Source organism: Pavona decussata, unplaced genomic scaffold (genome assembly GCF_977016875.1).
Source record: "Pavona decussata unplaced genomic scaffold, jaPavDecu1.1 SCAFFOLD_134, whole genome shotgun sequence".
Taxonomy (NCBI): Eukaryota; Metazoa; Cnidaria; class Anthozoa; order Scleractinia; family Agariciidae; genus Pavona; species Pavona decussata.
The window spans coordinates 5,517,221-5,543,289 of NW_028145547.1; the positions used below are offsets into that span (position 1 = coordinate 5,517,221).

Below are 26,069 nucleotides of genomic sequence, written 5' to 3' on the forward strand. Positions count from 1 at the left end.
ATGCTCCGAATGTAAGCCAAATTAAACGGCGCTAAGATTGCGCACAAAATCCAGAAAACAGCCACAGCACAAACAACACGCCGCGGTGACGATTTCTTTGTGGCGAAGGAGAGCCTGAATACAACGCGATGGGAGCCGATCGATGGGCTCCTGTTTGTGCGGGCCATATTTTAAAAAGTGAGTCGGTTGTAGTTTTAGTTTCGGTGTTGTTAACCCTCTCTGAGAACTAAAGTGAATTTCTCATACAAAGACTATACATCGACATCACATTCATGTTATCAATTAATGGGCTTGGGGTCTGTGAAAAATGACAAAAATGGACCAATACTTCAGTGATACTTGTCAGCAAACTTTTAATTTATTTAAAAAAAGGTCCATTTTGGTAAAAACGGACTTGAGATGGGCTGACGAGACATTTTATTACCCTGCTAGCAGAGATTTCTCGTATCGTTTCTGTTTTTTGTTATATTTCCGTCAATTGTGCCTTTCTTCCGCGGTGAAAGGAACAGACATGCAATTTTATGTTTCTGTGACGAAGGTCCGGTTCCCGTGTATCTTGCACTAGGAAGAGAGAGGTCTGGTAACCAAAGTACGTGTGCAACGAGAAGAAAACAATAATCAGTTTCGTGGCTGGTGAATTTACCTTGAAATATTTCGGTATTCTTTGTATAAACGTCTCTCATCAATCGCTCAGCCTGCACCTACTGAGAGAAGAGAAATGGCTGGCGAAAATTCGTCTCAAGAGATGAACAACTTTGTGGATGACAGAGAGAGTCTTATTCGGCATGATGACGATGGAGAGGTAAATATTTAGCGGCGGCCATGTTGAATGTACCACAATGAACTCTGCATCTCGTTAAAGCGGATACCCTCCGTACAGCTCTGCCTGTTTAGTTTAGAGAGTTTTCCGCCATAAAGAGAGTTTAGTTACAAAGAAACAAGTAAATTAGGCCGGTACCAGCCATCCTATTGAGTCTGTTGAAGAAGTTGCATTCGTGTCGGCCAGCTTCCGTATCTTTTAGCTCGACTTTGGCTATGATCTTTTATTGTAAGCTTACTATTATACCTCCCAACTTTTTCTGAGTCAAATGCGTGAGATTTTTGTCTCGTCATGACCAGGATTTCCGAAAACGTCCGAGCCACTTCCGAAGATTTCCGACGATTTTCCGAACGTTACCGAAAATGTCAGAAGATATTCCGACGACCTTTGAACACTGGTGATTCGGGACAGATTGTAGACTTTTGAAAGCTTTTGGAATTGCTATAAAGAGCGAAGAGATAATATAGCAAATCTGAAAGGAAATTAAGTTTTTTAAGAACAACTCGTCCGGATTTGAGTCAGGCGTGAGAAATTGTCCTCGATGCGTGAGATCGATGTCTTTAGTCTGCAGGCGTGAGACTCACGCATTATGCGTGAGAGTTGGCAGGTATATACTATTTATTCTTGGCTTGTCAGAACTATGGCTCAATAAGTCTTTTTCCGAGTATGGCTGGGTCACTGACAATAAATGCATCGATCTATAATTTTATTCAGGCTTAAAACATCACATTTCTTTCACTTAAGCTTGATATACAATGTTGAAGCAATATATCTTGCTTAGTTTAAAATATACCTAACAGTGTGCAGGATGTTTGTCACATGAACCTAGTCATACAAACTGTCTGCAACATGTAAGTGCCCGTTTTCAACTGTACATGTAGCTTAATTATACGTGCTTCAAATCTTTGATTACCGACGTGCACGTGTATAGTAAGCCTAACACAATCCAGCCAAAACAAAATCTGCTACATGTACAACAACGACTAAAACACCTTTTTTATGTGTAGCTTCAAATCTTTAATTTACTTAAGTAGTATACATGTATAGTAAGCCCAGGGGGGGGGGGGGAGGGTAAGTTGTAACAAGTTGTGTGGGGGGCTAGGGGGGTGTGCTGCTGGGACTCTGAAACCCTGGTTACCCTAAACCAGACCTACTAGTTCAGCTGCATTTTGCAGCCGTAAACTAGACTAAAGACCAAATGTCCCTACCCTATCCCAGTCAAAACAAAATCTGCTACATGTACAACAACAACTAAAACACCTTTTTTAAGTGTAGCTTCAAATCTTTGATTTACGTGGTACACATGTATAGTAAACCCGGGTTGAGGAGGGGGGTGGGGGAGTTCAAGTTGTAACAATTTGTAGATAGGTGTGTGCTGCTGGGACTCTGAAATCCTTACCCCTTACGACCCCACAAGCTTTCAGCTTTTATATACATCGTGTAGACATAAAGGCAACCTACCTACCTACCTACCTACCTACCTACCTACCCCTAAACCAGACCAAGTTCAGCTACATTTTGCAAGCCTATACTGCACTAAAGACCACAAATCGCTACCCTATTCGAGACTCGCTATTTTCCAGAAACTCGTTCACTATCACGGTCCAGCCAAAACAAAATCTGCTACATGTACAACAAGAACTGATAAGATCTACATGTAATGATGGCTTAAATCTTACAACTTAGTTTTGAGAGGGAGTTGTTTTTGAGAGATTCCAAGTATAATGATTAAGCTGGAAAGCCTGTAAAGCACAAGACTTAGTAATAAACTGTCTTTGATTACTACAGTTGATTAGCTATGTTCTTATGATTATAAACATAATCCAATTTAAGATTTTCTTCCTTTAAATTTCTTGGTAGTTTCTAGAAACACTTTAAATAAGTGTAAAATAGAAATCAGAACAGGTTTTAGAACATGTCAAAACATTAATTTTTGGTAACAAGTAACATTTATTGTGCATCATAAGTGCTAACTAAAAATAATTTTTAATTGCTTTTTTACAGATTCTCTCATCAGTAGGTAGGCATCACAATTTGGGGAGAAAGCACAAGCGATCTCGTGAGATCCGTATGATCATACTGGCCTGTCTGATTTTTGGCATTGCTATAACAACTGCTCTTGTCATTGATATCTTCACTGGAAGTCATCACACAGGTATGGAATAAGGCCTTTCCCTGGTGGTGAAATTTAAGATGGGCCTTTTGCATGGTTTTGAAAACAAAGTGGTGTTTTATTTGGCATTGAAAAAATTCAAAGACTTCAGAATAAAAAGTAGCAAGATTAAAACATGACGTTTTGGCGATGACTTCTTTTAAATCTTCTAAATCTTTCATTATCAAAAAATTCAAATCAATGAAATTCTTTTGTAAATGTGATTCTATGTTGGTGGACTACCAGTTCTGCTTGCTCATTTTGGCAAAGAAAAACATACATTTAGGCTAAATTTACAGCCTGGTTTGTGAACTTTATGTAGCCTTCAATGTTATGCAAATTTCAGAATTTTGAATGTATTAAACCTTGATTTATTTAAAATTTTGAAGCGTAAAGTTTTGTGTTTAGCTGACAAGTAACCCCTAATTATTTATCTTTTTAAAGTGAGGGCTCTCTTGTTTGTCTTTTACTAAATAACTAGTGCATAACGAGTGCTCTTTTGTTCACATTGAACAATTGGGGAGCTAAAATGAATTCCATTATGCTTCCACAACTCTTGACATTAATTTTTGTAGGGCTGGGCAAACAAGCAACATGTTATTCATTTATAAAAAAAACAAAACCAAAAAAAAAAAAAAAGGAAGAAAAGAAAAGAAAAAAACAACTACAAAAAAAACAAAAACAAAAAAAAAAAACAGGGAAACTGAAGGCACAAAGGCAAGCTGTTCCAAGTAGCACCTAAAACAAGATACGAGTCAAATGCCCTGGGAATAACCTTGTGGTAGAAATGCTAATTAATGTTAATTTTGATTTGTTGATTTATGACTGTTTAGCTGCTAAAAAAAAAAAAAACCACACTTGTTGTTAATAATATTATTTGTTGAAATATTGGCCATGAGGCTTGAAGTGTGAATACTTACCTGATGTGTGGTTTTCAACTGTATTATATTGGGTTTCTAAACTCACCCACCTGATCAGAATGGATTGTTTTGGTTGGCTAGTTACAACATAATTAAAATCATTATTAACAATTCATTTTGTGAAGTAGAGTTCAGGACCTTTAGAACTAGTTTTCATTTCCCAATAATTATTGAAAATTTGCTTGGTTGACACATATTAAGAATTAACATGAGGCTAAATCCATTGCTTCTGTCACGTGAGAATGTTTTTTATTTCTATCACTAAAAATTTCCAACTTACTTTCTGGCTTTGCACACGGTTGTAATAACTGTGAAAAATTTAGTTACTAAAATCTTCAGGGAATGGTTGAGCACTGACTAACATCAATGTTACTGTATTTGGTGCTATAATCCTAGATTATTACCCTGAACATGTTACCCTGCTCTGAATCATTAGGTTACAGTTTGCAGCATTTCCAGATAACGTTCCAGGTCAGGGAGTCAATGAGAATTTTGACCCATGGGCCAGTATAGCTCTAGCCTGCCACGCAGACGTTCTTAGGGGTTCGTCACGCGTTCCTGCCCCACGAATGTCTGCTGAAACGAACAGCCACTTCCGTTCGTCGACTGCGGACCAATCAGGAACCATTTCCCAACTTTGGGTAAACTCGTGTTTGATATTAAAAATATTACCCGAGACAGGATGGCGGACTTAAATGTGGTTTTTGGCCCGGGGTTTTTGGTCATGTGTGCCAAGCGTTTGGTATAAGGGAGTTGAATGCGTATCAAAGAGTCAAGTCATAGTGCAATTTGCGCAGAAGAAAACTGATGTGTTCGTAAACCTTCCAACTTGTTATGGAAAGTCACTTATTTATCAAGCTCTATCGTTTGTTTACAATTCAATTCTTGAAGCTGTTGGTCACTGAATGTTGTTGTTGTTTCGCTGCTTGTGAATTTTATGAAAGACCAGGTAGACAAACTGGCAAATCTTGGAATTCATGCCGCTTCTCTCAGTGAAATCACTGAAGAAAATGCAGGGTGTTGTGGAAGGAAAAATTTCAATCGTATATGCACGTCCGGAAGTGAAAATATCTCCATGGGTGATGATTTCCGTTGTTTCGCAGTATGTGATTGGCTTTACTTGTCATAATGAGTCAATACTGATTGGTCTGTTCAGACAAAGGCAGTTTGCCGACGAACGGAAGTGGCTGTTCGTTTGAGCAGACGTTCGTGGGGCAGGAACGCGTGACGAACCCCTAAGAACGTCTGCGTGGGAGGCTAATATAGCTCTGGTTCTCTCTAAATCTTCTTCAATTTAGCATTCAATTTGTTGGGTCAAGAAGCCAGCTTTGTCGTTTTTTTTTTACCTGAGATCCCTCTATTATCTGGAACACTGAGTTTAAATGCATACATGTATACTAAGTAAGAGTTGTAATTTTAACAGGCCATGCAGCAGTGGTATCAGATGTAAAAGAGTGTGCTGAGGTGGGACTGGATCTGATCAAGAAAGGAGGCTCAGCTGTTGATGCTGCTATCGGGAGTATGTTGTGTGTTGGAGTCATGAATCCAGAGAGCTCAGGATTGGGAGGGTATGTTTATGATGTAGCTTAGTTTTATAATCTTAACCCTTTCCGTTTCAAGTTTTTTGGCCCATTTTTCTAAAACGGTAAAGAAAAACCCAGCTTGCTAATGTACATGTAATATACTGTTCAGACGGTCTTAATTGATTCATGAGTGTACAGTAATTCATTTCTGAAAATTATCAAGATAACTGAAGGAAGTCAGGTCTTTGATAGAAATGGTTTTACATGTAAAAAGGACAAAATTAAAAACTAAAAGGTTTCACTGATTGACTCATGTGATAGCTATTACATGTACATGTACTGTACCTCAAAAGTGTAGCTTATTTTGAAGCTTTTTATTCATAGAACACTCAGAGATTTGTCAGACTCTGTAAATGAATTAAATGAAAATTTTCAACAAATCGTAGGGGTGGTAATTACCACATCATAGATACCACAGGGTACATTATTTTTTCCTTTCAAATCCAAACTAAGATCTTTCCAAGACCAATTTGCTGACATCTTTCACACTTTCACTGTAAGTGAGCAAATAGTATAAAAGCTCACCAAGTTATGAGTTGAGGATCCACTATAATGGTGCATCCTAATACAGCGATACATTTTATTTTTGCACAGGTTGTGACTATTTGTGCAAAGCAGATCTTAGCAAGGGATAATTTGGAATCCAAAAAGAAAATTTAAGGTTGTGGTTAACCAAGTATTTTTCAGGGATAATTTATTAAGCAACAATAATTTCTAAAAAAGCTGTAGAATATGTATGGCATTCTTGTCCAAAATGGAAATGCATGGTTTAACCCCCAATTTACAATAAAAAATTAATATCAAGGCGTTGGTGAGCCAAAAGCATGTAGGGTGCACATTAGGATAAGTTTTCTTTTTAAATGGGTAAAATAATTTTATGATCTACATTTTTAATCATTGACATCTAAAATAATATTGTTGTTTCTTTTTGTTTGTTCAGGGGTGGGTTTATGCTGTCAGTAGTTCCTCAAAAAGAAGGAGAAGTAGCAGAAGTGATTGATTTCAGGGAAGTTGCACCGTTAGCAGCCACTAAAGACATGTTTAATAAAAATGGCTCACTGGCAAGCTGGGTGAGGAAACTTTTATTAGTTTATTTACTTTAATTATTAACAACTTGCATTTGTATGTGATACTGTAAATGTCACATGGATACTGTCATTAGTTGTACAATTTTTGTTTATTTTTTGGCATACAGTGTAATATACATGTTGTACCACATACATGTTCGTATTCTCAGTATTGCTAGCTGGATCTAGCTTGCAATGGAGGCTCTTGTGAGGGAATATATCAATTAAAAATATTTACATGTACATATGAAAATATTACCCCGCTTAAGGCTTGTGGGCAAGCTACAATCTTGGACAAAGTTAGTTGAGAAAAATGTGAATTTTGCGCATATACTGATGAAAACACCGTCTGGAGAGTATTAAATCTTTATCTCCCCTCCCCCTTGCTCAATGTTTCTTATTTTGTCATGTAGAGAATGGCTATCATGTACATGTAAGAAACTGAGTACTGTTTTTAGCTTTTTGAGTAAAAAGCTTAGCAAACAAGAATTTAGCTTTAGTTATCGAAGACCATTTGCCACACCTTATAGGTGTTTTGAGTACATGCATTTTTATTTCAGGGTGGTTTATCAGTGGCTGTCCCAGGAGAAATCAGAGGATATGAGGCAGCTCACAAAAAATATGGAAAGTGAGTATGTTACATGTATGTTGTTTGAGCTGCCAAACTAGAGAACTGTAGAACTTTAGAACCTTAGAGAAAGAGAAGCTCCTGCTTATGAACCAGTGCTATTCTGATAGGAAAACAAGATAGCCATTCTCATTTTAATATGAGTTTTTTGTTAGAACATCATAGTGGCAAAAACAAGTACTCTAAACTTACTGGGTGATTTTGTCTTTTTTGAATCATGAAAGGGGTTTGCTATCATTCAATTTACAGAAACAACTTCATCAAGTTTGTTGCCCACAAAGAGTAAAACAAAGCTTCTGAGGAATAGATCTCTTCTCAGCGTTTTGGTCAAAACTTGAAACCAAATATTGTATTCGTAGTCGTACTCGTAGTAGAGACTAAAGGTCTCCATTTAGAACGATTTAACTTTCAATCAGGTCGTAATAATCATAATTACGTTCCATGTGCACAGTAGAACTAAAAATTTTAATTTATAGGCTGAAGTGGTCAGAAGTGATTGCACCTGCTATCAAGCTGGCAAAGGAAGGATTCAGTGTTACTGAGCACACAGGTAGGGCTGACAAAAAAAAAATAGGCATTCAAACATTTACATGTATTTACAATAACTTTATTTTTGCAATGCTGGAAATTCTTTCTCTTGCTTTCATGTATAGTAGGACATGTGTCATTCCAGATCTTTCATTCAGTTATATACAACTGTAGATTGCACAATAGGTCACACACTTGCTATACATACAGCTGTAATTATGGGATTTTTTCATGACACTATCTGTTGGTATATGTGATGTGTTAAAGTGGTTTTGTAATCCATTTTGAGGTGACTACAAATCACACAGTTGTTATGTATTCGCCTGACAGGATTTGTACTTGTGCTCGCGTTGGGTAGTTATATTATTAAGCACTAACTCAAACTCTGTGACTTGACTTTGCAGGACGAGCTCTGAAATATTTCAGAAAGGATGTGATCGCGACTGAACTGGGAAAACTGGTTGCACCCAACGGAGTTTTTCTGAAGGTATTGTTTGTATTGGCTTGTAAACATGTAAGTTACACTGTCGACTCTCGAAAGTGATTACCAATAATTTAAAATGTTTTAACATCAAGATTACATTAAATTACTTCTCTACAAAGCAATCAAGATAGGCCTTAAAGTTTCTCAGGGAATTATTCATCTTCAGGGCATCCAGCTTTTTTCTGAAAACAAATTGGTCAAATTACAAAAAAACAACAAATGAACAACCTACATTGTAACAATGAAGTAAACAAAAGCAACAAAACGTGCCAGTTTCTCCAACTCTAGTTGATGCACATCTTCCTTTTCACTGTAATTTGTAGGAGGGTGAGAAAATGAGCAATCCTGCTTTGGCAGACACCTTGAAGCAGATAGCAGACAAGGGTGCAGATGCATTCTATAATGGACCAATAGCAGACAGCATAGTTGCTGCAGTAAGTTACAAAAACTTAAAGTAATGCATTTCTGACATAATGAATCCTTACCATTTTTGCTAAGTTTTCAATCTTACAGTAAACTGTAATGTATTATAATATTATATGATGGATCAGAGAATTAACTCTGTAGGACATGTTAAAGTGCTAAGTGAACCCATGAAATCAATTCCCAGGGAGGGTTACTACTAATACAGAGGTACTTTTGTGCAGATTATGACTATGCGGTAAAAGCAGATCTTAGTATGGGCTATTGGAATCCAGAAAGAAAACTGGGGGTAACCACGCATTTTTCACAGATAATTAAGCAACAACAATTCATAAAACCAGTAAAATACAAAGCTATGTATGGCGTTTTTTTACATGTTGAAGCTTTATTATCTCTGAAAAATGCATGGTTACCCCAAATTTTCTTTTCTTTCTTTTTTCCAAGAACACTTGCTAAGTTGTACTTTCTCCGCATAGTTTTAAACCGCGCAAAAATTTCCCTGTATTAGTAGACACCACCCATAAGAAACTCAAGTATCTCAAGATGCGCAGAACGTATGCGCAGTAACAAAAGTAGGCACCGTCCTTAAATTACACTACAGAGTTAATTCTCTGATCCGTCCTTTGTGTCCTTAGTACTAGCGGCACAACATTCATTTGAATCCTTCACATCCACATTGCCCCAATGACCACCATAATCACCCACGAGTTGCTCCCATCTGGCCTTGTAGCTCAGTTGGTAGAGCAACAGACGATCAAATCTGGAGTTTGTGGGTTTGATTCCTGCCGAGGTAAAAGGCTTTTTCCTTGTCTCTTACGGCTTTACATTTAAATAATTAAAAGTAGTTTTCTTATTTTTAATTTAACAGGTTCAGTCAGCAAATGGAATCATAACAAAAGCTGATTTATCTGGGTACAAGCCATTACTGAAGGATGCCATTAATGCTACATATATGGGTAATTGATGAACAGCAGTACAGCAGTATGGATTGAATTACCATTAATATTACCTTAAAGAAGTGGATAGGCTGTTTTTTGAGTGGTATTCAAATATCCCGTGCTAAGATTGTCTTTCCTAAGGGGGAGCAGGGATGGCGCAGTGGTGAGAGCAGTCCGCCTCCCACCAATGTGGTCCGGGTTTGATTCCCGGACACGGCGTCATATGTGGGTTGAGTTTGTTGTTTGTTCTAGTCCTTGCTTAGAGAGGTTTTCCTCCAGGTACTCCGGTTTTCCCCTCGATTCAAAAACCAACATTTGAACTAAATTCCAATTCGATCTGGATTATTGTCAAACACTTTATCATGAGCACTCCCCGTGTAATTGCCATTAAATTTGATCATTTATTTAGTATTTATTTTCCTGCGTAGTCATAAACCGGGCAATAATACCTTTGAGTTCGTATTTCATAGGCATCTTCCTTAAGAAATAAGAGGTTCTTGGACCGTCCCAAGATGCGCAGAACGTATGCGCAGTAGCAAAAGGAGGCAGCGTTCTTAATGTTTGTGTCTTCTGTAGGTTACCAGGTGATCACAACTCCCTTGCCATCAGGTGGCCCAGTTCTGGTGTCCATGCTGAATATTTTGGATGGATTCAATTTTACCGAGAAGGACCAGGACAAAAGTGTTACTTATCACTATATTGTAGAGGTAAGGAGTCAAGCACTGCTACTGTTTCTTTGCCTGTTATATGAACTGTGGTCTGATTGGGTGAATACGTTATGTAAAGGTAGTTTAAAAAGAAAGAATGACCCACAACTCCACACAAAAAGAGTGTGGGACTCCCTCTCCTCCCCTGCAGCACAGTTGACAGCGCAGAACTTTGAAGGCTCTAAACGAAATCGTGTTTAAGTTTTTTCAACTTTGATCACGGGGAAAGCTTGGCCTTCTTCCGTCCAGTTTCTCGCGGTTGCAGCTTCATGACGTTTGTGACACATATTGACGGGTCCACATCCATTTGGACTTAACGTTTTGACCAGCTGTAAAAAGTTTTTCCCTAGACTTGCTTACAAGTAGAAAGTCTAGTTTTTCCCTTCAATAGAAAGAAAGAAAAACCTGTTTAAAAACCTAAATAGCCTAGAATTTCTGAGTAGACGCCAAATATAAACAACCTTATCAGGACAGTTTGAAAGAAAGTTTGTTTTGCTGTGGTACAAGATTCAATATGGTATATTAGCTTCTCAAGCGAGACCTTCATGCCTAACTCAAAGGCTCCTGTTTGAGTCAATACACTTTACGTACACACACGTAGTTGCCTCAAACCCAAAAGATTTCTTCTTACTTGAGATAATTACTGTTTACGTACCCAGGCGATGAAGTTTGCATTTGCTCAGAGATCATTGCTTGAGGACAGCAAGGAACTCACTAATATCTCAAGGCAGATGTTGAGGTGAGAGCAGCGGTCAGCCACTATGAATTAGTGACAAGCAACGAATATGGTATCCTAAGCAACTTCATTTCGTATTTCCTCGCCTCACTCCGGCTGTATTTTGGTAGATAAAGTGGTCAATTGTTGTGGAAACTCAGCGTAATATGAGGAGGGGATTGGGGATGGGGGCGAAACAGTGACTTGTGAAGCACCCAGACTATCAGAATGGAGATTAAAGGCTTGAATGAATTAAGGACTGGAATGTGCAGTGGCCGGGGATCACTATTTTGTCTGTTGCAAAATGTTGAAGGGAACTCAGAGGATAACAGTTGTATGTCGAATTTTAGGCCGATTTTCTCAAAAGTGTCTGACGTTTTGCCGAAACGTGGCCTTCAATTCAGTCAAAGAACATCACTCTGGGTTGTTTTCGCTGGTTCGCGCTTTGTTTTCGAGAAAAATGAGGCTAAAATATCGACGTGAGACGTTCATACGCTCAGTCCTTCGTTTTAATGGTGTGCTAAAGTATGGCGTGGTTACTTGTGCTGTTTCGTTAGCCAAAAAAATTACCACCCTGCCTTCATTTAAAACTAATCTTCCCTTTGATTCTATTTTCAGCAAAAAGTATGCGGACTCTCTTAGAGCTAAAATCTCTCCAAATAAAACGTTCCCTCCGTCTTACTATGGGCCATTCTTGGACCAAACAGTGTCACATGGTACAACGCATGTTTCCGTTATAGGACCTGATGGCGATCTTGCAAGCGTTACTAGGTGAGAATCAAGTGTCCTTATGAATAGAACGGTTTTTAATTTAGTGTCGAAAGTAAAAGCTTTACTATATGCTCTGTGATTGGTTGATAAAGCTCGCGCCACTTTTTCAACCAATGAGAAGTGAAAGCAAAACCACTCGTGACCTGCTCGCAAGCGTTTTCCCGCGCTTGGTGCCGGTTACTTGTATTTGCTTTGAATTCTGATTGGTTTATTGCGTTCTGTTGTGATTGGTCCAAGTAATTACTTTGGTTTTGGTTTTACGACACTCGATTGAAAACCGCTCTATACCGCATATCCTTGCTTGACCGACCAGTGATCTTTGCAAAAACGTCGAGGAGCAAACCTTAGCTGACTAAGGCCCCATACTCATGGATGCTTCACTGTCTGTTTACATGTCTCGTTCACAGAAATCTCCATAGAAAACACATCTGTTTGAAAACGCCTCCGTGTGGACGTCGCAAAGTCAAAGCGCAAATTTTTGAATACCACTGGTCGTGATTTGTTCTAGTTATGAGTGTATTTGCATCGTTTTTCCTTGTGGACAGGCCAAAAAATCTTTGGAAACGCGTCCGTGTGAACGGGGTCGCTTGGTGGTGCTAGTTCCTATGCCTCTCTCTATCTTTTACCTCGGTCAATCCGTTTCGGGTCCGTTCGCCTAGGTTACGTCACTGAAACGAATTGATCCTGAGGGCCTGGGAGAAAGCCGCACAGGAACGAGGCAAAGGTGGTGCTACACTTAGCAACGGCTCCTGTAACAAACATTGCTTAGTTTTTTTTTTTTTTTTTTTTTTTTTTTTTTTATTGTTTGCAAAATCACATTACTTACATTACTTACAGTACGGGCTAAATATATCACTAGACAATACAGTATTCTACCTACAATACATGCTTACTGGTTACTTACGCTACTGAACAAAACAGGACTCTACTTACAATTTAATACAGATAGCCTCAAACATAACAGTAACTAGATTACTTACAAACTGCGGGTTACACGGTACTAAAAAAAAAAAAAAACAGGAAAGCAGTAAGAAAAGGATGAAATTTTGTCACTGGAAGAAAAAAAAAAAAATTGTGCGTTTTCGTTAATTTAAATTAATTTTAAATTTCCCATTTTTCAACTTTCCATTGTAAGATTAGCGCTGACTTCAATTCTAGAATATTTGGAGGTTTTTCTAACATTTTACATGAGTAGTAATATTTCTGAGTTTGTACAGTAAGGATCTGGAATTTCCGCATTAATTTTGAGTTAGTACTCGGGGGTGGATCATAGTCTTTAAATAGGTACTGTTGTTTAGATGGAGTAAAATTTACTTTGTGCTTATTATTAAACCATGTTAAGGCTTCTTGAAAGAGTTTTTGGCCTGCAGGGCACTCCAGAAATGCATGTTCCAAGGAGTCAGCTGAATTACAGAAAAAACACTCCTCATTATCTGCTATTTCAAATCGTTTGAGCTCTTTTTTGGTCACTAAAATACGGTGTAACATTTTAAAGGAGAATTGTCTCAGTTTGTTGTTAGTAGAGAGGCGAGGTATATTTTGGAATAATTTTTGCCATTTACATTCTATATCGGGGTATTGTCTGGCCCAAGTTTTTATGGCTGTTGGTGTAACTTCTGCTTTTTCTTGAAAGAGATGATAATAGTCTTTACATTTCATTTTTGAAAGTTTAATCGATTTGTCCCTAGATAAGTCAAATGTATCACAATCATCGAGAATAAAGTTCATAGGTCTGGGTGTAGAAGCTGCCTTTGATTTGAGGTTTGCTGGAATTGATGCCAGGATTTGAAAATAGTTTAGAAAATTTATTTTTATTTTGTACTTGCGATTAAATTCTTCATAAGTTAGGAATTTTCCATTTTCATTCAGAATGTCTTGAATGTAGTAAATTCCATTTTCGGTCCAACTTTTCCAGAACAGCGATTTACCTTCAATAGTTATGTCTTGATTGTTCCATAAAACAAGGTCACTTTTGTATTTATCTTGGCGATTTAAACGCAATTCCTTAAAGTACTCTAGCATTTCGAAGTAGAAAGACGGTAAATTTTTGTCTAGTTTCTTTATATGATAATTACACTTGAGCAGGAAGTTAAGACCTCCATATTTTTCAAAAAAAGCATTTGGAATAGCTGTCCATGCATCGGTAGTTGGACTGTTAAGCAGTCTACCAATCCAACTCAAGCGGAGTGCTTTAACTGTCGTTGCAAAATTTGGAAAGTTCAGGCCACCTTTACTTGTTTCTTGAAAAAGAACTTCTCTTTTTATTTTATCTTTTTTGTTTTTCCATAAACAATTAAAGAGCTTGGTTTGGACTCTTTTAATAACTTCTTGAGGAACAGTCAACATTGAGGCTGCATACACCAATTTAGAGACTCCTAGTGTTTTAGCAAGCAGGGTTCTTCCCATAAGTGTAAGGTCGCGAGACAACCAGATATTTAATTTAGTTTCCATCTTTTGAATTTTTAGATAAAAATTCAAATTGTTATTTTTGTCTCTATCGTTTGAAAGATAGGTTCCTAAGGTCTTAATTGGGTCCGCTGGAACATCTATCTCTAAGGGTTTGGTTTTGTTGTTTTTCAAAGAGCCTATCCACATAGCCTTTGTCTTTTTGCTGTTTAGCTTTAAACCTGAAATTTCACCAAAACTCCCCAAAACTGACATACTTCCACGTAATGACATCGTGTCCTTACATATTAATGTAGTGTCGTCAGCGAACTGGCTTAGCTTAGCTTCAATGGAATTAGGTAGTTCAATACCTGTTATTTCCGGATTTTGTCGTATTTTTTGTCGTATTTTTTTCTACACATAGAACGAATAATAGAGGGCTCAGCGGGCATCCTTGCCTTACGCCCCTTGATACTCGAAAATAATTAGTCATGTATCCGCCGTTTATAGCTCCGCTTTCAACATCGCTATAGAGTACTGAAATCCATTTTTGAATGTTCGGGCCAAAATTGAAGAATCTTAAAGTGTGATGAATAAAAGGCCATTCTAATGTATCAAAGGCTTTTTCGAAGTCTATAAAGAGTAGTATTCCTGGGACTTTGTTTAATTCGGTAAATTCCATAAGGTCATTTAAAAGCCTCACATTTTGACCGATGTATCGTCCTTTTACGAACCCTGTTTGGTCCGAATGAATCAGTTTGGGCATCTTCGTCTCTATTCTTTTTGCAATAGCTCTAGCCAATATTTTATAGTCGACATTAAGCAATGTTATTGGACGCCAGTTGCTTAAAACCATAAGATTGTTTTCATCTTTTGGTATTAGCGAAATAATTCCTCTTCTCTGAGATATAGACAGTTTGCCTGTTTGAAAGGCTTCGTTGAAAGAGTCGAGGAGGTTCCTCCATAGCAATTCGAAGAAGATTTCATAAAATTCTTTCGTGAAACCGTCATCACCTGGAGTTTTGTCAGGTTGGAAACCTTTTAAGGCATTCAGTAGTTCATCTTTTGTCAGTTCTTGCTCAAGTTCGCTTGCTTCGTCTTGAGCTAGTTTTGGATTTTGTAAATCAGAGGAGAAGCGGGCAAAGTTGTCGTCGAAATTATTGTTCTCGTCTTGTGGGATTCTAGCAGTCAGGAAGTTTTTGTAATAGTTTTCTATTTCTTCATTTATCATGCTTAAATCCGTGATTATTTCTCCGTCTATTGTTTTAAGCTGGGTTATAATCTTTTTCTCATAATTCCGTTTTTCCAAGTTAAAAAAGTATTTCGTTGGTTTTTCACCATTCTCAATCCATCTTATTTTTGATCTGTTTAATAACGTACTTCCTGAAGGGGCATTCCTCGTATGTTTAATCTTTGCAAAAACTGTACCCTTTGCTCAACATAGTCCTCGCTAAGCTCCATGTATATGGCAATGACAGCAGTGATAGGATGTATGTAACGTTTTAAAAGTTAGTATTTTAGGTGCCTGTAGTCAACTAGTTTAATTTTAGATTTAGGAAACCTTTTAATGTTTAGGTGTCCACATTTTTATAGTAGAGAGGACTTCTCCCCTCAGCGACACAACACTGACACATTATTCATTCATTCATTTGTTCGTCCGTCCGTCCGTCCGTCTGTTTGTTCATTGGACAGGGAGGTCGTACTACACAAATACGACGCTCTTTTGAGAGAAGTCTGAGTTCAAACCATACTGTTCTCAATGTCCTTCGAGTCTCTTAGGTTGGCACGAGGGACTGTATATGACACCAGCCAGTTTTTCTTAACCTTCTTCTGACGCGCTCTTTTCTTTCCAGCACAATCAATGGTCATTTTGGTTCTGGAATCATGACTCAGACGGGAATCATTCTAAACAACGAAATGAGTGATTTTTCCATTCCCGGTGTCCAAAATATTGCAGGGGCTGGCCCACCCAAGGTAAGCAATAGGCGTCAACTGGGTATATTTATTTTGATATTCACAGGGAGGAGTTCTTGGAACATCCAAGCCGATTCATTTGGTGATAATTTCCTTTATTCTCATGGCTTTATGTTTGATAATGCACTGTTTTTGCAAGGAGAAATGAGTTGTTCATCACTATTCGGGACACAAAATGCCATAGGATTGAGTTTTTGACAATCTTCTATTCTATTCTATTCTTCTTATTAACAAAACCCGAGTAAACGTCGGCACAGCGCCAATGAAAATCGTTTCTATAACTGTTCATATCGACTGGAAGTGGAGTATTTACCAATTTCTTTTGACTGAATTGATGCAACTTGCGTTTCCGTGGTCGATTTAAACACAGTTCGCTGTTTAAGGACTGGCCAAACGGGCTTGCAGGTCATGACAAGTTTATGAACAATATTAATCATCGATAGCTTTCACTCGCAAGCGGAAAAGACCTCACTGAGGCGGGGGTGTTTGCACATGTTTACATATTCCCTTGTCGCCTATGTGACACATAAGACCGAAGGTACCAACTGTCAAAGGAATATTTACAATGTGTATCCGCCTTCAGTACACAGCTGGGTTGCGGTGGGTAGCCAAACGGTGCCAAAGTAGACACAAGTTTCAGAAGAACCACATCAATGTGCATGTAGTGTTACGCGCGCGCCCATACCAAAGAAAGCGATACTGATACTGAGCACAACTTACTCCATCTTGGGTTTGGTGGTTAAATGGTGAAACCGTAACTTCGAATTTAAGCTGGATGAAAATGCGACTGAGTGCATTCTATCGCAAATGCACGCAGGTCCCGACGAAAACTGGCGATAACTATTGTCTCCGTTTGACCAGGGCTTAAGTTCTGAATACCTTGCCATGATTATTTTCCAGGCCAATTTTGTGGCACCAGGCAAGCGTCCGCTTTCGTCCACGGTTCCTACTGCGGTGTTGCATAAAGAGGTGAGTGGTAATTCCGCGATTATTGTATGCAGTAAATAGAAACTCTCAGGTGATGCGCATGCGTGTTTGTTTCAGGATACCTGACCGGAAAGTTTCCAGAGCATTGACAACTGAAAGTAGTTGTGAACTCCCGTACCCTAAAGTGGCGAGAAAAAAAAATGAATGGTTGATTAAAAATTAACCCCCCTCCTACCATGGAGTTACGCGAAAATTGTATTTTTCCTGTTAAGTCCCTAAAGTAACGAGCGCAAACAATAGTCGACTAGCTGCTAAACCGTTCTCAATATTTGTTGCAAGTTTAAAAACCAGGAAATTCCGGTATAAAGGGGGCCTGGCCTGGCCATTCTGAACCTTCATTTGTCAATCAACAATCAGCGCTTAAACAACTGACAAACAACATGCGTCTTTTTCTACGAGCGTTACTGATAAAACTGATGCATATGTCTTATATTGCTGTGGTGATATTATGAAATTTTGAGGCATAAATTTTCAGAGGATGCTTGAGTCAACAACTTGCCAGGACTGAACGGCGCCTAAATTTTTATCTCACTTCCACAAAGGCGTGAAATGAAGGAGGGGCTTGTCTTTTAATAGCACGACCTCTTTTTTAAAGGACTTGGTGTATGCAGCAGGGCTACTGGGAATGGATGGGGTGGGGTCGTAACATTAAATTAAGAAGAATGCCAAGAACGAACCCTCCAAACATTTGTCTAATGATTTAAAACTCTCAATCACAGTGTTTCTTCCTAATCCCTGATGTGCATATTTTTTCTGTTCCTTCAGAAGCGATGTTGGTTCCGTATGTCACTGGGCGGCGCTGGTGCATTCCGCATCACACCGGCTGTAGCCGAAGTTTTAGTCAATAATCTCGCGTTAAATTACTCTTTGAGTGAAGCTATAGAAAGTGCCAGAGTATATTACAATTTTAAAACCGGCCTTACGGAAATTGAAGGTACGTTGGTGCTGTTTAGGTTTGGATTTTATTTGGCTGCTCCGTGAGAATTGCGATTAGTTACTGGCCTTGACTTCTTATGTCTTGGCTAACGAATGCTGAATTTTCTTTGATTTAATAAACCTTTCCGTCATCGAAACATATCATGAACCTTACCGTGTTCTTGGCTTGTATTGGTTTATGTTTTTCGATGTCTTGTCCACGTATTCATATTTGGAGCGTTTTATCGACTAAAATTCCAGTTTCAATTTACAAAACCTTCCGGAGGAAACAGTTTCACTGATTCAAAAATCAAAATTACTCACTTCCCGTCTTGTACTAATGGAACTTTTCAGTCGTTCTGAATTTCGGATGAAGAGGACAAGTTCATGAGCTATACGGTAAATTTCAAAAAGTTCTTACCGGACATTTAAGCCCCAGTTGGTTTCACTCCCGAAATACACCTTTCCCTTTACCAATGCCTTCAACAGTACATTCAGCAAAAAATAGCAGAAGGGTTTTGTTGTTGCTGTTATTTTTGTCGTCGTCGTCGTTGTCATCAACAGTATTTGTATGCCGTATAGGAAGCGCTTCATGAAAGGAGAAAGTATAATGTATTGTCCCAGTTGCACTCCATCATTCGTGCAGCATTCTCTTTTTTAACACTGCAACTTCTCTCTTTCCAGCGGATAAGTTTCCAGACAAGAAAAAGGCCAGTAAATTTGCCCAGGATTTGCGCGACATGGGACATAACGTGACCGAAGATGTTGGCGTAGCGGAGGTGAACGCACTGTCTTACTACCAAGAGAAGATTGCTGCTCACGCGGATAGCAGAAGAGGGGGTGCACAAGGGGGTGCTCAGTACTAATCCTTAACCTTGGTCTGCTGGTCTGGGAACGGGTGTAGCGCTAATGTATTTCATTTCTCCTGTTGCAAATATGAGTTAAGTTATAGTTTAAGCTTGACGTAGAGAAAGGTCAAAGCTGGACGCTATTCGTGAACTAGTGGCTAAATCGTGGTGTTTTGCAGGGGTCCTGTTCTGTAGTTTTGGTTAAAGGATGAACAAAGACTGTTAAATAAGTTATTCAACGGAAAATGGAATAGGTAGCATACGTATACGGCTTTGCGCTGAATTTTTTTTGTCTCAAACTAGAGCACGGTAAGGGGACTGAGACAAGTCTAGTGCCATTCTCCCTCATACGCGCACGTCACTATGCTCGACTCGAAAATGCAATGTCGTGTAATAATGTGTTGTTTTTTCTCCATGAATATCGTTGACCTGGAGCCAGTTTCTCGAACGTCCTGTGCGCAGATTGGACAATTTTGCATGTTAAAAGTCACCAAAGTTATCGGGACCTTGGAGAAACTGGCCCCTGGTGTCGTCGATGTTTTTAATTCCAATTTCTTCAGTTGTAAAAGAAATTTTTTTTTCAGAAAGAGGGATTTTTCATTAAACTACAATAGCTGCCCATGTCGGGCGTATGTAAAATTTGTCGTGTAAATATGTTTTAAGTTACCAAATCTCGCTGGGTGAGAGGAATATTTATGCCCGTACGTTCCAGAAATCTGTAGGTACACTCTTCAAATTTTACGAGGAATCTCTAAAAGGAACAACATATGATGCTTCTTTTTTGCTGTCACTTAAGGCCGCGGTGGATACGTTGACCATGAATATATTCATTAGGCAAAATATTGGCAGGGGTACCACTTTTAAAATCCTAAAATCACGAGCAGTTCAAAGCCGATTTCGCCAAAACTTAGCAGACGTATTGGAGAATGATCAAAGTGCACTATGATCGTTTTATAATGTGTAGATGGCGTCTTAGGGCAATACAGAAAGTAACTTAAATTAAATTTGTTAAAAACGTGATTTTGTGTCCAGGTTTTCTACTCCACGAAGACGCAGAGAAATTTGATTTTACCACTGAGTGATCTATTACAACATCTATTGTGTCATATCATAGCCGGATTTTTTAACTTCAAGCTTCTTAAGAAATATTTGCCCTTAAAGGCGCAAAATCTATCATGCTCAAATTCAAAGGCTTCAATCTTACCTTCTAAGGCTTATTTTAAAATTCGGCCCATGATATGACAATCTACAATATGCCTAGTTTATCATCTTGCCGTGTCAACTCGTGAAATTGTCTGTCCGCGCTATATTCTTGGACACAAAAGTGCTTGTTTTTACGCTTCCGAAGGCTTTCCGAGCAAACACGAGGGAGCTGATTAATTCAAACCTGGATTATGGTAATTTTGGTAAAATCTTACTGCACGGGCCATAGATAAGTGCACGCAGAAATCAACAATACTTTGAAATTCACTGCATATATATTAAAACGCACGGCCTTGCGGCGTTTTGCAAGTAGTAGCTGGCGACATGCAGTAAGGATTTTTTGATCAGCTCAATTTTATTACTACCAGTGGTAATTACAAAAACTCATTTTTGTGTCAAATAATGGCAACCTATCGTACGTGCATGTCAAAAGTGCTCGCCGACATGCACATGTACAGGTAGTTACATAGTTTTTGTTATTGATTGTTAATTGGTCTTCGTCCATCGAAAATTTCACAATTATTTCAATTTACAAACCTGTAAAAAAGTAACTTAATCAGTAAGATTTTAAACGTTATACAATAATTAGTTATATTTTGCAAGCATTGTTCTTTTTTCGCACTAGATAAAGAAACTTGAAAAAAAACGAGAAACACAAATCTCTGTTAGAAAAACTCTTATATTACACGGTGATCATCGCCGGACATAATACAAATCTAAACGAAGATAGAAACAATACATAATACTACAGTCAAGCCCAGATCTTTGCCCTCTTGTTGTTTGCGGTACCACCGTTGTCTCTAGCTTTTCTTTTCCTTGCTTCTGTCGTCACGGTGCTAGGCTCTCTAATTGGTAAGCCCTGCGGGTGTCGGGGTGATGCCGTCTCGGGAAGCAGGCAATTAAAATAGAACCACTTGAGATTTGGGAACATCTTTCTCTCCCAAAATGCTGCATCATATTCGATTCGTTCCACATAAAGTCCAGATGGTGTCCAGACTACATAATCACACCATTTGTAGCCTGTAATGTGCAATTGTCCCTGAACTTGGTAAAAATGATTGTGATTCTTCTTGAGCGCCAATTGCCCATTCGGCTTTACTTCCAGGGGGAAATTCTTAATCTTCTTTGCTGTCTCCATTGGAGTGTATGCTTTGCCTGTCTTACGTGTAGCTGAATACGGACATTTAACTTCCACAAGGCCTTTGCGGGAGGGGCTCCCCTTCAATACAACAATTCCGTCGGGAGAAGCAGCAAGGTATCCATGCTCACTACAAATAAATAACCCGGCTTGTTGAACCGAATTCCCAGATTCTTTGCAATACTCTTCTAAGGCTATTTTTTCGTTTTCTGTTCCCCATCGTAAAGATTGGCCGAGGATAAAGTATTTCCACCACCAGCCTTGCGCACGGTGTTGATTTCCTCCGTTTACAGATTTCTCCAAATCTTGATGCGGTTAGACGCTGTTTCCGTAGTTGGTGCCACAGTGGACAATTACTTTGACCCCTCGTTTGAAGCTCCATTCTTATTATTTCCTCCGGGGACAAGTTCGCTCGTTTTGAGTTCTCTTCGCACAGTTTATGAAGTTCGTTGGGATCAATATCCTCATGTGACGCGTTGAGTCCATAATCATTTGAAGGGCCCGTAGTTGACTGTGTTACTTTCGATTTCCTACGAATTTCCTTGTAATGTTCAGAGGCCTGTCGTTTTTGATCTTTTGCTCTTGTCTTTTCGACGCTGTCGCAATATGCCTCCAACACCGGACCTGCTTTCTGGCAGTTGCTCCGCTCCCATACCTCGGAATGCCAACCGGCTCCGTGCTGATAACAAAGGCCCGCTCCGTAACATCTGTGCAAATACGAAAACGCTTAATGTTAGGCTAACTCTGCAAACAGAAAATAGCTTGCGATACTGGACACAAGAAAGTATTCTGATATGTATTTTCTCGGGAATACGTACTTTAAGGCAGAGATTCACACATTCACGATATTGCAAGGCTCTTTTAAAATTCACCCAAACTCCGTAAACTTTTTAAATATATAGTAGATAACCGAAATATACTCACAAAAGAGCTACACGAACAATCAGAGGACGCGTTATGTCACAAAACGGAAAATATACTTACCGTTAAAAATATGCCTGGTATACTACATATCTTGATTTTTGATTAGTTAACAGGGTATGGTATCTGGCTAATGTACTACGGACGACAAGTATGGTAGGCTCACGCGTCGTTTTTTGCATTGTATGTAGCAGATGTTATTAAGATATTTAACTTAATAGTATATGCTCTGCTATAAATTAGAAAATAAAAACTTAAAAAAATACTTTAGTACCTGTTCTCAAATGATCCTCGTTGTATCCGATTGACTTGTTTCCCACCGTCTAATTTTGCGTTTATAGACATGTATGTCTCAGCCATGTTGGTTGTTTTGTTTGTCACAAGTTGTGCTGCGAGACTGACTATACGATCTCCTTTCTTCAGAACTTCATTCATAAGCCCCGTAGGTAGCTTGTCGATAAGATACTGACCACCCAGACGTGCATTTTCTTCATCCTCTTCGTTGATGTCATCGTTGGCCAATCCATCAATCTGATCAGCGATTTCATACAATGTAGGCAGATCGTCGTTTCTCCCCTCCTGTCCCGTCATTCCGTCAAAACGTTGACCTGAAATAGCACTGGTGACGTCGGTTTCTTGTTGTTCGCTGGCAATTCTTGTTGAAAGTACGTCACAGTCCCCAGCAACTGAAGCCTGCTTGACTTTACAAAATGCAACGCTGCAGTTTCTGTGATCACCAAACACATGGTATGGCCCGTTTCTTAGATCTCGCCGTAAGGCATCCGCATTTCCGGTAGCTGAATGCATCCGTATAGCGGCTCTTGCACCAGCGGCAATTTTCTTAATTTTCATTTTTGACAGGCCATTTCTTCCTTTCCACTCAGAATGTGACTCAACTAAGTCGTGCAAAGACTTTCGGAAACATCTTACAGCGTGATTCGCACACTCGATCTTTTTAACACGCCTGCCATATATCGGGACACTATCGATAATGGACCTATGTACACTGCTATCTCCGTCAGCGATGAGCCCAGTGTAGCGTAGACCATGCATGTTTTCACTTTGTTTGAATCCCTCTACGATGATATCCTTTTCCATAGACGAAGATGAATGTTCCCAGTTTTTGTAACATTTGTGAGGTTGCGGTTGCGATTTCTTGTTGTCTGCAATGGCACAAATGCTACAATATTTGTTCCGTACCCCCAGATATAGTAACTTCTTTGTACGCTCTCCTATAACTGCCACGCCCGAATTGGCAGAGTAGCGATGCTGGTGACTTCTCATCGACCACCCTCCATCGGCGATGACGTTGATGGCTGGTACTCCTTCATCCATGTTACCTGCCTCCATTGCCAGCCGTTTTTCTTCTTTTCCAGATTCGATCAGGTCGGCAGTTATCGCTTGTTTCCATAAGCTTCCGATTTGCTCTTCTATCTTCAGAAAGGTTTTCTTATCTGGTGACGGAATGTCCAGAACAGACAGGATCTCGTTCATATTAACATGTCCACCACCAGTTGCCATAAACCCCCACACGGCGGCAACGTTTATGCTGTGTCGCATCTGTCCACCTGGCCCTTTTGACTTGGGTTGCGCTTCCACTGCGAGCGACATTCCACATCCACTGCATTTGAATTGGATTACACAAGCTAAGCCTTTCCGTTCAATTTCCTGCTCCAAACGAGGAGTACCCTTACAAGGACAAACTGAGGCATGATCAATTACCCCTTGAAGCGATCTTCCAAAGTGGCCAATATTAACTATTCGGTTGCCTTTAAATTTAGCGCTGGAATTGATTTCTTCTTCTTTGAACTGGACTTGCCAGTTTCACTAGTCGATCCTTCACGTTGCGCAAGTAATTTGTCTTGCACTCGTCTCAGCGCCAGTGCTGTGGACGTTTTCTTCGCACCCTGTTTACGCAGTCTACCACTCTTTCGATATTGCCTCCCTCTCGCCGACCTCACCATTTTCGAACGAAAGACACGTGCATGAATATTGCTGGAATTACATTTCGTCGCAAATTTCTCTGGTTCGCATAATTGATACATTTTTATCGTGTCCTGTCATGATGTACACAATCTCCCGAAGCGGACAGAGAGGAGAAGAAATTAATTTTTTTGAAACTCTAACATGTTTATTTTTTGTCACCGTACAGCTTACATTTTGAATCAGTATATCTATATAGTTGTTTTTTAGCCTTTAAGGTTTGCTGTTGTTTATAAAAACCAAATGCAGAATTCTGACAAAGAAACTTGCTGCGCTCAAACGGCCTATTTTAGTAATGCACAAAAAGTTCGTGCTACGCGAAATAAATCACGTGCGATTATTGAGGCAGAACAGAATATTTTTAGAGACATTTTCACGAATATTTCGCTTTTTGTCGGTTTTAGTCGTTTGACTTCGTGCATATTATTTAAATAAATACATTCTGATAAGAATCCTGTCCACCGCGGCCTTAAGAAAAATACGTTAATCGACGTATAGTCAGAAACTTGCAAAATGGATCGAAATCTAATCACAACCATCCTGTATCCCATTAATTTTTAGCGTAAATATCCCCGTAACTTTAAGTTCGATACAGCGGTTTTCATGCGAGTGTTGTAGAAAGGAACCCACACTAGTAGTTAATCTAACCAATCATACGTAAACGGCGCAATGAACCAATTAGAGCTCAAATGAAATACGTGTAACCGGTGCCAGGCGCGGAAAAACGTTTGCGATCAAGGCACGATTGGTTTTGCTTTAGCCTCTAATTCGCTGAGAAAGTGGCGCGAGTTTTGCTAACCAATCACAGAGCGTAGAAAAGCAAAACCAAAACAAACGGTTATTGCTTTCGACACTCAGATGAAAGCCACTCAATGTCCTCTGATGGGACCTCCTAGTTTCTCCAAGCCATTTACTGCAGCTTAAAACACAACCGAAGGTTGAGTTTGAACTTTACAGTTTGCGTTTAAGTTGAAGGGGCAATGATGTAAGAACCATTGAATTAAACCTGTGCAAATAGTTCCACTTTGAATTTGACTCCTTTGTTGTGGTTTTTTTTAAGGTGTAACGTCCACGCGTCTTCCTTTGTTGAAGTGTTGTGAATTCTGATTACTTTTTACGCGGGATGCCCTAAGGGCAGACCATGTCTAAAAAATGGGCTCGCTATCTTTTTACGCGGGATGCCCTGAGGGGCAGCCCGTATCCAGGTTTCGGTCTGCTATTTTTTTTCTTCATGGTAGCTTCAAATCTGCACATAATTTTTTTCATTAAACTCTGCCCTCTCCTAGTAGAGATGTATTGTTCTGATTGTCTTCAATAAAAGCGGCCCAATCAAAATCTATTTTCAGTGCGTATATCACGAGGGAGGGGAACCCCTCATCCCCACCTGTGTGACGTCGTCAATCATCATTTGATTTATTCATTAAACCTGGATTAAATTCTGCTCTCTCCTAGAAGGGACGTTTTTGTCACTATTGTGGCGGCCATATTTTTTACATGTTTTAGACCCAACTGTGCCGTTTTCAAAAAGAAAATTAACCATTTTGAAGCGGTAAATCGAAAGAATAACTTCTAAGAAGCACTCTACAGCTAAAACGGTGAAATTGGAGAGTTCCTGGTGAAGGAATCATGCTTTGTTTGACAGTTGTAGAACCACGATGAGACTGAGAAGAGGTCATTGATAGGCTAAAACACACATCACATCACTCTGTCGAATTGATGCTTAAACGTTACTGGAAATCCACTCCACAAAAAGATCAACGGTTTGATTGTCAAATTTTACTAAAAGTTTCATTTAGGAAAGCTTTTTGCCTGTTTTCTTTGTTTTGTTGGTGAAACGAGAACAATTTGTAATCATGCACTTTTATTGAAATTACATAACCAGAGTAGAAAACGTGAGTCAGGCCACGTTATCGTAATGGAATTTCCGGTACAACGATAAGTAGCGTAACACAAGGGAAACAACATAACGCTATCTTTGT

The 26,069-nt window shown here is 39.1% G+C and overlaps 2 protein-coding genes and 1 long non-coding RNA gene across 3 annotated transcripts; 1 reads left to right on the plus strand and 2 right to left on the minus strand.

Moving 5' to 3' along the window:
* The first annotated feature begins 614 nt into the window (after positions 1–614).
* Positions 615–19,865, plus strand: LOC146467925 (glutathione hydrolase 1 proenzyme-like). The gene is made up of 16 exons (XM_085125280.1): positions 615–802; positions 2,825–2,975; positions 5,316–5,460; positions 6,416–6,545; positions 7,103–7,170; positions 7,647–7,720; positions 8,103–8,185; positions 8,506–8,616; positions 9,474–9,561; positions 10,120–10,250; positions 10,910–10,989; positions 11,584–11,736; positions 15,975–16,095; positions 16,996–17,064; positions 17,848–18,016; positions 18,682–19,865. The coding sequence occupies exons 1-16, from the start codon at positions 719–721 to the stop codon at positions 18,861–18,863; spliced, it is 1,839 nt and encodes a 612-aa protein (XP_084981406.1). The 5' UTR covers positions 615–718; the 3' UTR covers positions 18,864–19,865.
* LOC146467926 (uncharacterized) lies at positions 19,330–23,019 on the minus strand. Its single transcript, XM_085125281.1, has 2 exons — positions 22,382–23,019; positions 19,330–21,893 (listed from the first exon to the last, which is right to left on the minus strand). The coding sequence occupies exons 1-2, from the start codon at positions 22,957–22,959 to the stop codon at positions 21,317–21,319; spliced, it is 1,155 nt and encodes a 384-aa protein (XP_084981407.1). The 5' UTR covers positions 22,960–23,019; the 3' UTR covers positions 19,330–21,316.
* Positions 19,330–25,347, minus strand: LOC146467927 (uncharacterized). The gene is made up of 2 exons (XR_014867635.1): positions 24,553–25,347; positions 19,330–19,635 (listed from the first exon to the last, which is right to left on the minus strand). It is a non-coding gene; the product is annotated as an uncharacterized LOC146467927 (long non-coding RNA).
* Positions 25,348–26,069: the final 722 nt, after the last annotated feature.

Excerpts from the sequence above, each read along its gene's own strand:
- LOC146467925 (XM_085125280.1), top strand. The coding sequence starts at position 719 with ATGGCTGGCGAAAATTCGTCTCAAGAGATGAACAACTTTGTGGATGAC. Across the intron at positions 10,251-10,909 it reads CTTATCACTATATTGTAGAG|GCGATGAAGTTTGCATTTGC; the intron begins GTAAGGAGTCAA and ends TTACGTACCCAG. Across the intron at positions 11,737-15,974 it reads GATCTTGCAAGCGTTACTAG|CACAATCAATGGTCATTTTG; the intron begins GTGAGAATCAAG and ends TTTTCTTTCCAG.
- LOC146467926 (XM_085125281.1), bottom strand. The coding sequence starts at position 22,959 with ATGAAAATTAAGAAAATTGCCGCTGGTGCAAGAGCCGCTATACGGATG. Across the intron at positions 21,894-22,381 it reads CGAGGATCATTTGAGAACAG|ATGTTACGGAGCGGGCCTTT; the intron begins GTACTAAAGTAT and ends GTATTTGCACAG.